Raw genomic sequence first — 13,044 nt, 5'->3', positions numbered from 1 at the left:
ACGTAAGATCGCCAATTGGATTGGAAATACAACGAATCGTGAAAAAGAAAAAAAAGTAAAAGAAACAACGAGGAAACGACCGTATCGCGCTCGAAAATTTTCCCAACGAATCGAAAACAAGGAGCTCGAGTTTAACCACGACCACCTACGGGACATTCTAACGTATCGTCGCTGGTAAATAATTGGGTGGCCTGTTTCCTTGCGGAGACACTACACGCGCGTTCGTTCTCGCCGCGGCGGACGCAATCGCTTTGACATTTACGTTCGACACGCTCGATTCGATCGAGAGATCGCCTCCGTCGTTCGATCTTCCATCCGTATCCGACGAAATCGATCGCGACGCAATCCACCTTCCCTCGAACCGATCCGCGTGAACTCCGAACCAGAAGGAACTTGGAACGTCTCTGGACCCTAAGGAGCTAGGAGTTACTCGCCGGATCGTAAACGCAGCGCCGGGGGCGCGTGAAAAAAAAAACGCGAAAGAAAACGAGGAAACTCGCCTCGTTCGGTTAAACGATGCCGGGACTTCCCGGATATCGAACAGGTCGAACGGATGCCCGATGGATCTTGTTTTTCGCGTTAACGTTGAGAAATTGGAGAAGAGGCTTCTTCGGAGCGGGTAACTCCTTCCGTGGCACGGATGCATCGTCTTTCGAGGCGCCTAGTTTCGATATTCGCGAGGATCGAACGTGCACTCGTCTCGATCCGTGTCGACGCGCTGGTTGAACACGGGTTAACGAAATCGTGCGAGCTCGGCGCGCGTCGTGTGCGGAAGTCGGGGCTCTCGTTTACCGAGACGATCCACGGAACGCCCATGGGCGTTTCCCGCGCGACCGGCTCCGAGTGACGGCGATCCTTGCCGAGGAGAGCCGAAGGGTCGACAGGGTTCCCGAACGGTGTCGCGAGGTACGTTTTCGCGCTAGATTTCCACCGCGAGTTACTCGATCGAGGATTCTCACCTGTAGAATTTCGAAAGTCTCTACTTGCGTTTATCCTCGCACCCGGTGCATCGTACTCGTTGTCGATGCGAGTGTCGTCGAAGGGTCGCGAGCGTCGGTAGATGGAGAACGAAAGTGAAAAAAAAAGAAAAGAAACGAACGACCGATTAAACGTTGCGTTCGTCCAAGGACCGGGCGAGCCTGAAAATTTCCACTGACCGAGGATCGTTACACAACGAAGCGGTCTCCTCCCCGCGCGACGAGACGCGAGCAAGTTTCAATTTCGTCGGGCAATTATTCACGGTAAACAGCTACCGGTGGGAATTAATAAGGGCGTTTAATCGGTGGCTCGGGAACGAGCCGCGGTGAGGGGAGGTGAACGGAATTACGACACCGGAAGCTGAGCTATTCGCGAAGGCACCTGCCCACGGTCGGATAGCGATCGACGCGGAGAAGTAAGAAGACGGCCAGACAGCCCAGACCGAGCCGTTACGATCGATCGATCGTTTTGCTGGGTAACCGTAACCCAATTTCGAGCGACGACGGAGAGCGTGTCCGCGCGCTCGCTCGCTCGCTCGCGTGCACACGCATTCTCAACACGACCGACGCGTCGCGTAGTATAAGGAAATTCCCGATCTCGCGAGCCGTGATTCTCTTGCGAAACTGTTTACCTGCCGGCATATGGGATAGGTCCAAGGATAAAAGATTACACACGAGCCTCCGCGGCGCGTTGTCTCTCGAACACCGCTTCGTGCTCGCTCGCTCTCTCGCTCTCTCTCTCGCCTCCCTCCTTTTTTGTTTATATATTTTCCGTCGCTGGTGAATTCGATCGGCCTACTTTCGCGCCTATTCTGCTCGCGTACTCGACGGATTATCCTCGCGAGTCCGCCAAACGATTTCGATTTCGATTTCGTTCTCGACGGTAGCAATTCTTTCGCTAGGGGTTCCGTGAAATTCCCGCGTTCCTCGAACGAGCAACGCTCGTCGAAATTTCCATTCGAGCGACGTATCCACCGGAATTATTTTACGCGGAGAACGGTCGCGAGCGTTACGACCGACGCGCGAAAACCACGGTGACCGGATGTTTCGCGCTTAGGCGTGGAAACGATCTCGTAACGATTCAGGAAATTCCCGCGTCACTGGACCGAATCCGAAATGTCTGCTCGAAACGAGTTCATCGGAGCCGAGATTTCTTTCGAGTTGTTTCGACGAGCGCGGCGAAACGATCGGTGGACTTTTTGCTGGGATTTTCAAGGGTTTTCGAAACGATCGCGAGGAGTAAGAAATGGAGATCGTAGGGGCGGGGAGGGGTCGAATTCGAATAAAAAAGCGCACGCAACGAGCACGAACGGCGCGCGGGTTCCCTTCGACCGCTTCTTCGCGTGCGAGGGCTAATTTCCATTGCGAGGAACGCCGGGAAAACTGTCAGGGAAATTGCATGGAAACGCAACGCCGTGAAAACGCGCGGCAGAAGTCACGAAGCACCGCGTACGTTGCTCGTGGGAATTAAGTTACCGACCCGCGTGTCCTTCGCGCTTAATTATACCGAGCGCGCCGCCACTCGCATTGTCGGCTCCGAACGCGGTTCATCGTTAAATAAAAAGGGAAGGAAGTATCGTATCGACACAATGAACGAACCTTGGAGGTTTCCGCGGCGAGACCAAAGCCTTCCTGGAGCGCGGTAAAAACCGTCGTCGAGTTCTCCGCTTGCTGGAAAATTTTATCAACGACGGTCACTTTTATCCTCGAGACGATCCGGAACGAACTTTCTCGCGTTTTCGTCGATCTTTCTCCAATTTTCCATCGCGTATTCTTCGATCTTTCTTCAATTTTCCATCGCGTATTCTTCGATCTTCCTTCAATTTTCGATCGCGTATTCTTCGATCTTTCTTCAATTTTCCATCGCATTTTCTTCGATCTTTCTTCAATCTTCGATCCCGTATGCTTCGATCTTTCTCCAATTTTCCATCGCGTTTTCTTCGATCTTTCTCCAATTTTCGATCGCGATTCCGGGTACAAAAGAGACATTTACTCGCCGGATCGTTGAGGCGCGATCGTTTCGCGAACGCGTACGGTACAGCGCGAGGATAAAAATAGTACGCGGCAACGGTTGAGAAACACTGGTTACCAACGGTTGACAAGCTCGCGATAGCTCGCGAGGCGTTAAAGTTTCCACGTTGATAGGAAGCGTCGGGGACAGGTGCGCGACGTCTACGCCGGAATCTCTCTCTCGCGAGAAGGGCCGTACGGGACGAAAAAGAGAAACGTTGGTAAACGTGAGACACGGAAACGCGGTGACGCGCGTGTACACCCGCGAGGGTAGTTAAGGCGCATTAACGGGGAACACGTGCATCGTTAGACCCCGTGCAGCGTCTACGGGTTCTCGTACGAGGACGCACACGCGGTCTGTTTACGCTACAGACTTCCTCGCCAGTCCCTTTGAGGGAGGCCCCTCTTTCCGGCAAACAATCTCCCGCGGCTTCTTCGTGATTCCCGAAATCGGCCTAGCTGGAACTTCTCGGCTTCCTACCGCGTTCGACTTTCTTTTCTTTTTTTCTTTTTTTTCTTTGTTTTCTTTCTTTCCTTTTTCGCTCACTTCGTCGAGCATCGGTTTCGAGCGCGCTCGGTACCACCGATCGAACGCCTCTCCGGCTCGAGCGATAGACGATCCGTTTTTTTGGGTCGCGACTCAAGGTCCACGATCCCGAAACGACCTCACCGGTGAGACCGAGCGCGTGTTTGTACCGGTGGATGATCCAAGATGGATATCGTTCCGCGAACGTACGAAAGGTCGCGAAACGAAGCGTCGAAATTCGATGATAGTTCAAGGACCGAACATCCGATGCGCTACCGATACGGTAACCGGACCGACTTTCGAATGTAACAGATCGTTCGATATGTTTCGTCGCTCGATTAAACTACCGTTCGAAATATCGAATAGTATAGTAGTAGGTTGCTCTGTAAGTTTCGTCGGTCGATAAAACTTATTGAACAGTACCGTTCGATGTAAGTATGTTACTTAGCGAACAGTACTGTTCGATATAAGTGTGAAACTTAGTGAACAGTTCTGTTCAATATAAGTGTGAAACTTAGTGAATAGTTCTGTTCAATATAAGTGTGAAACTTAGCGAATAGTACTGTTCAATATAAGTATAAAACTTATCGAACAATACTGTTTTATATAAGTGTGAAACTTATCGAACAATACTGTTTTATATAAGTGTGAAACTTAGTGAATAGTTCTGTTCCATATAAGTATGAAACTTAGTGAATAGTACTGTTCAATATAAGTGTGAAACTTAGTGAATAGTACTGTTCAATATAAGTGTGAAACTTAGTGAATAGTACTGTTCAATATAAGTGTGAAACTTAGTGAATAGTACTGTTCAATATAAGTGTGAAACTTAGTGAATAGTACTGTTCAATATAAGTGTGAAACTTAGTGAATAGTACTGTTCAATATAAGTGTGAAACTTAGTGAATAGTACTGTTCAATATAAGTGTGAAACTTAGTGAATAGTACTGTTCGATATAAGTATGAAACTTGTTGAACAGTACTGTTCAATATAAGTATGAAACTTGTCGAACAGTACTGTTCAATATAAATATAAAACTTATCGAACAGCACTGTTCAATATAAATATAATACTTATTTAACAACATTGTTCAACACCACGAGTACTGTTTTCGTACAATAAGTATGAAACTTATCGAACAGTACTGCTCAATACGAGTACGAAACTTATCGAACAGTACTGTTCAATAAAAGTAAGAAACTCAGGGAATAGTACTGTTCAATACAAGTATAAAACTTATCGAACAAGTTACCACCGTTGAATAAGTTTTATGGAACGACAGAAGTTATCGAAGAACCCGGTAGTGGTCTGAACATCTCTGCGCGAACGAAATCGGTAACCGTGTAGAGTTTGGATGTCTCGTTAGCGGGAGTTGGCAGAGTTTTTAACGGTGTTCGGAACCGGGGAAACTAGGGTGACGAGAGCGAGGCAAGGTTCGGGAAATTGTGTTTCGACGCGTGATGGGATAACGCGAGCCTCGGGATGACGTAGGGTCCGAGCCGCGCAGGGAAAGGTTGCTTTCGAATAGAAATATTGCATCGGGGTTACGCTGGGAAAAAGAGTTTCTCGGGGGCAAATTTATATTTCCCAGAAACGCTCCGAAACTAAAATCCTCTCGTAGAAAAACCAACCTCGTGCTCGACGTGTTCTCGAAAAAACGGAGAATACAGCGGATAAAAGGGGAAAGTTCAAAATCGATCGTGGTCGCTAACGAACTATTTCGAGAATTTTTTAATTTTCCAAACCTGTGTGTAGCAGTCTCAAGGTTCGATACCGATTTGGGAGGGAGGAGTAAGTGTTTCGATTAACGCGATCGGTTTTCGGCTAGCATTCGAGACTCGAACGACACGAGTCGAAATCGAGTCGAAATCGAGTCGCGTTCGCGAGTAAACATCCAACTCGATTCCGTCCCTTGCTGTCGTTACGGGTTCGGAGTAGCGGAAAACATTGTATCGTAGTTATCGAACCGACACCGATAATACCGAGGAATCGGCCTCGTTTCGCGGCCTCCCTGTTCCGCGGTGACGAAAGCGTATTTGCGCGTAGACCGCTAGATTTCCAACAGGTGGTTCCTGGAATTCGTTTCCCGCTACGGATGGATCCAGGAAGCCTTCGAAGCTCGAGTTTTCGAGCGCGGCGCGTATGAATCCAAGAAATTAGCGAATCGGGTCGAGAGGAAACCAGGCGAGCCAGAAGCGCGGGAAAGAAGGGAATCATCGGGCAAATATTGTTTCAAGTTTTTTACAACCGGAGAAATCGGAAGGGAATCGTCCGCGAGTTTCTCCACCGTCTTCCGCGTCTGCTTTCGAAAACAATGTATTTTTTTTCTTCTTCTTTTCTTCCTACCAAATTCGGTTTTCACTCCGAGTGGAAGGAACGTTCGCGTTCCGTGCTCGATCCGCGCGCTCGATTTCGAGACGCGAGAGAGACGCACGCGAGAGTGGAAAAAAGACGTTTAACGGGACGGAAAGTACGACGCGTCTCCTCGTTCCACGTTTCGTTACCACCGCCGCGTTATTTGCGCGTCGATTTAATCCTTTCGCAAGGAAAATCCGCGACGATGACTCACCGCTCGAACTATTTGCTCGCCGGAGTCGCTAATCTCGGTACAGCTGCTCCAAACTCGATACGTTCGAAAAATTCTTCTCGACGTCGATGTCGAGAGCCGAGGTGAGACGTTTCTCGAAGAGAAACCATCGGTACGTGTATCGTGAGCCATTGACGATCGATCGAGAAACGTTACACTTATCACTCGGTACCCTCTTCGATCACCGTTACTACCGAGAGGATTCTGAAATTCTATCTTACTTTTACGGCAAATTTCTACCTTCTTCGCGAACGCGTTGTTTTAAGTTACTAGGTTGTTCGATAAGTTTCGTCGTTCGATAAAACTTACCGAACAGTAGTGGATTGTTCGGTACATATTGTCGTTCGATGAAACTTGTTGAACAGTACTACATTGAACAGTATTGGTTCGGCTCGAAATTCAGCAAGTTGTACGTTTCCTAGAGGATCGTCTGTTCCGGATCGTCTCTTCGTTGACACTAAAACCATCAACTATGAATGTACTAGGTTGTTCGATAAGTTTCGTCGTTCGATGAAACTTGTTGAACAGTAATACATTGAACAGTACCGGTTCGTGTCGAAATTCAGCAAGTTGTACATTTGCAAGAGGATCATCTGTACTCGATCGTCTCTTCGTTAACACTAGAAGAAACTTAGTGAACAGAAAACTAATTCAACAGTATAGTACTAGGTTGCTCCATAAATTTCGTCGTTCGATAAAACTTATTGAACAGTACTACATTGAACAGTACTGACTCGAGTTAAAATTCAGCAAATTGTACGTTTGCGAGAAAATTTACGTTCGAGGACCGTCTGTTCTCGATCGTCCCTTCGTTAACGCTAGAACTATCGACTATGAATGTACTAGGTTGTTCGATGAAACTTATTGAACAGTACTACATTGAACAGTATTGGTTCGGCTCGAAATTCAGCAAGTTGTACGTTTGCTAGAGGATCGTCTGTTCCCTATCGTCTCTTCGTTGACACTAAAACCATCAACTATGAATGTACTAGGTTGTTCGATAAGTTTCGTCGTTCGATGAAACTTGTTGAACAGTAATACATTGAACAGTACCGGTTCGTGTCGAAATTCAGCAAGTTGTACATTTGCAAGAGGATTTACTTTCGAGGACCGTCTGTCCCGATCGTCCCTTCACACTAGAACCATCGACTATAAATATACCAGGTTTTTCAGTCAATTTCGTCGTTCGATAAAACTTACTGGTCTACCATCAGGTTGCTCTATAAGTTTCGTCGTTGGACAAAACATATCGAAATTGATTACATCGAACGGTACCGTTCGACGAGTTTCGTCGTTCGAAAAATTCTATTATTCCCATAAACTTTTCCTGACATTGCTCTCACCGCAAACGTATAAAGCTCCTCGAAAGCTAGCCAAAGGGCCCGTATTCGATCCCCGTTTACTCGCGGGAGGAAGTTGCGAGCGTTTACCATTCGTCCGTAACCGATTTCCGCGAAACGCGACGACGTAAAAAAATTCGTTCCCGCGTCGCGTGCAGACGCGCGCGGTCGCGCGCGTACGAAGGTAGCGCGTATTCGCGCGCGAATATCGCCTCGGGTGGGGTTATAGGTAATGCCGGAGTGCTCGACAGGGGGCCCTGACCCGATTGCAGAAAATGTCAACACTCTCGTTACGTGGCTGCACTATCACCGGGCGAAACGAACGAGCGAGCGAACGAACGAGCGAGCGAGCGCGTGCACGCTCGGAACGTGCGAAACGGGGGGCGTTAGTCGTGGGTGTATGGGTGCGTGAACGCGTGCACACGTACGCTACGGTACGCTTCGGTGTCTTTAAAGTGGCCATCTTGACTTCACTTTCAAACGCTGCTATCGGCCTGGAAAGAACCAGCGACCGAGAGAAACCGAGACGGAGACTCGCGCCGGGTCCGCGCGGAACGAGGACGGAACGAGCTACCTAGAGCTGTGGCAATACGAGGAAGCCGATTACCCAACGATCCAGGATCCCTCGAACCCCGGCCACTGGTTACCACGCGATTCCGCGTAATTCGACGCGCGAACCTCTCGACCCGATACACCGAATACTCTTCCTCGACGCGCGAACGCGCTTCTTTTCCAACGAGACGTTAACGCGCGCGAGGATCGATCGAAACTTCCGTTCAGAGGGAAGTATTCTTCGCTCGACCTTCTTCCGAGAAGCTGTATCGAACATTTACGCGCTCGAAAGAAACACGAGAAACGTTCCCCGAGGACGATCTCCGAAGAATTCTCGAAGAGCGTTCGCTGAGCGCCTCGGTTACTCGAAGGGGGATAGAAATTGTAATTTTCGATAGGCAAAGGACAGTAGAGAAGATACCGAGTTATCGTGCACCGGTAAGGACGACGTTAGTGTCGATTGTTGTTATTGTTTGTTGTTCCGGATCGTATCGACCGAGCAACCGCGCAGCGAAACGACTTTCGCGGCTATTGTGAAGGCACCGCGATGGCTCCTCGCGGCGAAAGGGTTAAATGGAGCTTGGACGCGGTAACTAGGAAAGCGTGGACGTGACTCACGAGCGCGCGAAATATCCCTTTCGTCGAGGCGTACCGAGAGATCGGCCGCGGCTAAATACGGGCGTAATCTTCGATCGTTCGAGCGTGCGTGTTCGCTCTCTCGCTCACTCGGTCGTTGGTGTTGTTTCGTTCGCAACCGGCCGATAGATTTCACGCGTTCCGCGAGCGCCGCGCGGGGTTCTCGTTGATTTTCGAGCGCGTTCGCGGTTCTCGGTCCCGACGAAACGTCCCGAGCGTACGCGCGTACGCGGTGAAACCGGACGGAAATAAATTCGAAACCGAAGGTGTACGGGGCGTTCCGTTGGGCAAAGTCAAGGAGGACGCATCGGATGGCGATACACGCAACGCGCGCGGATATCGATTCGCTGCACCTGTTTTTCCCCGAGCGAGGAGGCCGGAGCGTGAACCGCGTGGAGCGGAGCGGAGCGACCAGCCGCGGCGGGGCACGAGAGGGGAGCAGAGAGTGGAAGAGAGTCGACGCCGGGTCTCGAATCTATTTCCGTGGGGCCCTAACCCGAGCCTCGAGAGACGGAAACAGACGGAGGGGAGAACAGAGACGGAGACAGAGAGGGAGAGGAGAATTTATGTGTTTGGAGAGGGTCAAGGGAACGAGGGTAGCGACAAGTGCACCGGAGTCGTGCAGCTGGATGCAACAGGGGGTAAAGAAACCGCGCCGTCCCCTTGTCGCGACCGCATTACCCGAGCGTACGTTTTCGCGCGAACGAAAGCCAATCCCCTCGGTACCGCGACCGGCTTTTTGCCTCGAGTTTCGATCGACGATTTAACCAACCTGCAAATTTCGTGCCGATTTCTTTTCGACGCGAACCAACGATTGATCGATCCACGGCGATCGAGCACCGAAACTCACGAATCGTTTCGTCGCATCGTATCGAACGCGTGCAACGACAACGCGGATCTCGCGAAACGTTTTTCGCGACGACCGTTACGTTTGCGCGTACTACTGCCTCGTTTCTATCTCCGTGAATCGTACAAAGTGTACGCGTTGCGCGCAACGAAAGCGTCTCTGCTCGTTTAACGAACAAATAAGTTCCTTTCGGTTCGTATTGCGATACCGCGTTCGATACGTTTCGCGGTATCTTCTCTCGGTTCGATTCGTCGCGCGGTTATCCTTCTCGTATCGCGAATATATATTTATATGTATATTTGTATCTATATATATATATATTTCCCGAAGAATTTTTCCGTTAACTTTGACGAGTAGATTCGCCGGTAGAATTCGCATTCTCGATAACATTAACAACAACAACGCTCGGTACGACCCCTGCGTGTCCGACTCTCGCGCACGCGAATCTTATCGAGAGAAAATAACCGCGACTTTCGTTATCGCTCGAGATTCGTCGCGAACGTTGAATTTTCGATTTCAGTTTCTTCCTTCCCTCCTCGGTTGCAGCGAGGATTTCGTCTCGCGCGAGCAACCTGGGAATTCTCCTCGATAACGTACCGTTCGCGAAAATACACTCTTTTCTTTCTCTCTCTCTCTCTCTCTCTCTCTCTTTCTTTTCATTTCTTTTCTTTTTTTCACCGGTTACGCAGGATGCACACGGCGAAAGTGATGCGTGTCGAAGAGACGAGACAGTCGGGCCCGACAGACCGAGCAAAAGTGCACGCGAGAGTACCAGCGAGTTCTTTTCTCTTCTGCGACTAAGGAGTTCACCGGGTAGGCGAGCGATCGGCGCCTCGACGACCAGATTCGAGAATATTCGTTTCGAAACGTTTAAGGAAACTTGGCGATGTATTTTCACGGCTAGGATCGATCTGTTGGTCTCGTCGTTGCGCGAGTAGAGTCGGTTGGTCCTCTTCCGCGCGGCGGAGCAACGGAAACGAGTCTCGAGAAGCGTGGCAATCGTTATCGGTGGCAATTTAAACGTTCAACCATCGAACCGCGTACATTTTGGTCGATATTTCGCTGCAAGAGCGGTCTAATCTGTGTTTATAATAGTTTTGCTAGAAAGTTCGGTTTCTCACTTTCCAACCGCTTTCTAAAAATGTGAAAAGAACAACGGCGAGCACCCATTCCGATTCGCGTTCTAACGGCACGTAATTGGCCGTCGCCGCGCGGGCTGCGGTCGGAGACGATGTCGTCGAGTTTACCGCGAACCGTTGAAATTCGAACGAAAATCGCCCGCCGAGAATTCTCGCTACGCCGTATAACGCACGCGCGCGCCATGGAGAGAGGGAAATAGCGAGACGGATAAAAAGAAAGAAAAAAAAAAAGTCTTTTCCGATGCGCGAATCTCGATACGCATTTTCGTTGTTGGATGTTTCGCTCGACGGTCGCGTTTACCGTTATCGGCGAATCGACGTCCTAAAGGCGTTCTCGTCCCTTCCTTCGCCTCGCGAAGCCTACAATTTCTCTTTGTTATCGTTGAGCATTGACAGACGGAAAGACCCAGCCGCCCCTTTGATCGTTTTAAATGCTCGGGTTAAAGGCTAAGCGTCTCACGCGGCCTACAAAAGGTCGTTACCACTTAAGCGGTGTCTCGATACGCACGATACGTACGTAAGACACACGCGAGACGCACGGGTGGCCGACTCGCGTATCGAAGCGAGCGAGGACACCGTGCATCGGTCGCTTCGGCAGGTAGCTATCGCGTTATGGAAGTAACGAGCGAGAGTCGCGGCCGGGCGGACGGAGAGGGGAGGGGGGGAGGGCGAGCGCGCGCGATCTAGCATAATATTTGCGTCTGGTAAGCCGTAAGGTCGTGTAAATACGTTTTCTTCCTCGCGACGGTCGTTGCACGTTACTACGATCTCCGAGGCGAACCCGAAGCAATCGCGAAATCGCGTACGCGCGTAGTATGCTGTTACGACACGGCTGTAAATTGTAAGAATTGGGCCACCGCTTACACGAGCGCGTGGCCCGTGCACGTACACCGCACACGCGGCCGCGGGCGCTCGCTGCTTTTTTTTCGCGTCGGCACAAGAACGCAGGCGCAATTATTGCTAACGCGGATGTCTGGTCGCGATTCGCGAGGCCTTGGCCGGTTTCCCTTTCGGAGTAGCGAATCGGCATTGCTCGAATACCGAGAGTAGTTCGGGCAAGAGCGGAGCCCTCGACGCGCGAGTTCCCTTCTTATCGACCTCGGGTACGAGCGAGTCCGCGATGGGAGTCTGCCGTACCGACGACCACGACGAGGAGGAGGACGACGACGCGGACGCGCTCCAAGATAAAACAGACCGCTACGGACGGACGTTAATATCGCCGCTGGTAAGGAAGGAAGCCTCTGGTGACGTACACCGTGGATAACGTAGAACGTGGCCGTTATCGTGTCCCGATACGAGACGCGAAACGCAGCGCCGAGATTGCGGAACAATGATAATAATACGAGTTTCGAGTGTCCTACCTTTGCTCATTTCGGGTTGAATACTTTCCGTCTTGATTTCCGCCCTCGTTGCGTAGGGGATGGAGGTCGGCGACGCTTGCGACGAAGGGGCTGCTAATTTTTCTGCAAGAGAAAAAAAAAGGTCCGCGTGACGCGAGTTTTCCGCAGTGATTCGAAACGCTCCGAAGAGCGGCGGCACTTACCCGCTAACAAAGGATTGGCGGCGGCGATATTGTACCTTTGCCGTCTACAGGAGGAGGTTACGGAAGTTGTGGTCGACGTGGGCTGACTGGCTTCGGCCAAGTCGGCTTGCAGTTCGCGAAGAAACGTGTCCAGCGTGTCGAAGGGTTCCTCCCCTGTGACACCGGCCATTCCTTCGCCCTCTTCCGCCGGCATATTCGGCGCGGCCGGCGTCCCGACTAGAGCGCTCAATTCCATCGGGGAAAATTCTACCGACTGCCCTGTGCTGCTCTCCTAATGGAACACGAATGCTAAAGTTAACGACCGGCGTTCTTTTCGTTTCGTCGTTTCGTTCTCGGTTCTTCTTATCGTTTAAAATAGCGAACGTTCGGTCAAGGTGGTCCGATTCCAGCGGGACTGGTTGGGGATCGAATCGATCGCGGTTGTCGGTCGTTGAAAAAATTACCTCGAGAAACGTTTCTCGATTCTACGATTCGAAGAAAGGCCGGCGTACCAACCTGAAGACACTGCGTCAAGTCGACCATTTTGCCGTCATTGTCAGGGCACCAAAGTAGCTCGTCGTCTATGAAGGGCATGTTTGACTCCTCCTTGGGCACGAGGGTGGAGGTTAGCGTGAGGGTTTGCGATACGGGGACCGGCATCGGGACCCGTACCCTGCGGCGGGGCCTCTCTAGCCACCCCCGCGCTTTCTAACATCCAAAACCACCTCCGAAACGTCCCCACTTTTCGCCTCCTTGTTCCGCTTCGCAGACACGTTTCTCTCTTCGATCCTACGCGCTACTCCAGTTCCCCTGAAACAAACGTATTTCGTTCGCTGTAGAATTAATTTCCGAAACGAACGGGGGAGCCGCGATAACGCTTCGAAAAAATTACTTTCTCCCGTTCCGC

General features: G+C 50.7%; 1 protein-coding gene across 4 annotated transcripts in view; it reads right to left on the bottom strand.

Annotated features, from left to right (window-relative positions):
• Eip74ef (Ecdysone-induced protein E74) overlaps window positions 1-13,044 on the bottom strand; it is a 150,978-nt gene that overhangs the window by 101,654 nt on the left and 36,280 nt on the right. For 3 of the 4 annotated variants that reach the window (XM_076305109.1, XM_076305111.1, XM_076305110.1), the window contains exons 2-4: window positions 12,654-12,947; window positions 12,159-12,429; window positions 11,977-12,078 (exon numbers count right to left, since the gene is read on the bottom strand). In XM_076305109.1, coding sequence (XP_076161224.1) covers window positions 11,977-12,078; window positions 12,159-12,429; window positions 12,654-12,797 — 517 coding nt within the window. In that variant the 5' untranslated portion in view covers window positions 12,798-12,947. Of the gene's footprint in view, window positions 1-11,976; window positions 12,079-12,158; window positions 12,430-12,653; window positions 12,948-13,044 lie in introns of those variants that run through there. The other variant, XM_076305113.1, reaches the window with a different exon arrangement.

This window comes from Ptiloglossa arizonensis, chromosome 2 (genome assembly GCF_051014685.1).
Source record: "Ptiloglossa arizonensis isolate GNS036 chromosome 2, iyPtiAriz1_principal, whole genome shotgun sequence".
In the NCBI taxonomy this organism is placed as follows: domain Eukaryota; kingdom Metazoa; phylum Arthropoda; class Insecta; order Hymenoptera; family Colletidae; genus Ptiloglossa; species Ptiloglossa arizonensis.
Note: the sequence above shows the minus strand (reverse complement) of the source record. Positions and strands in the feature narration are given on the sequence as shown.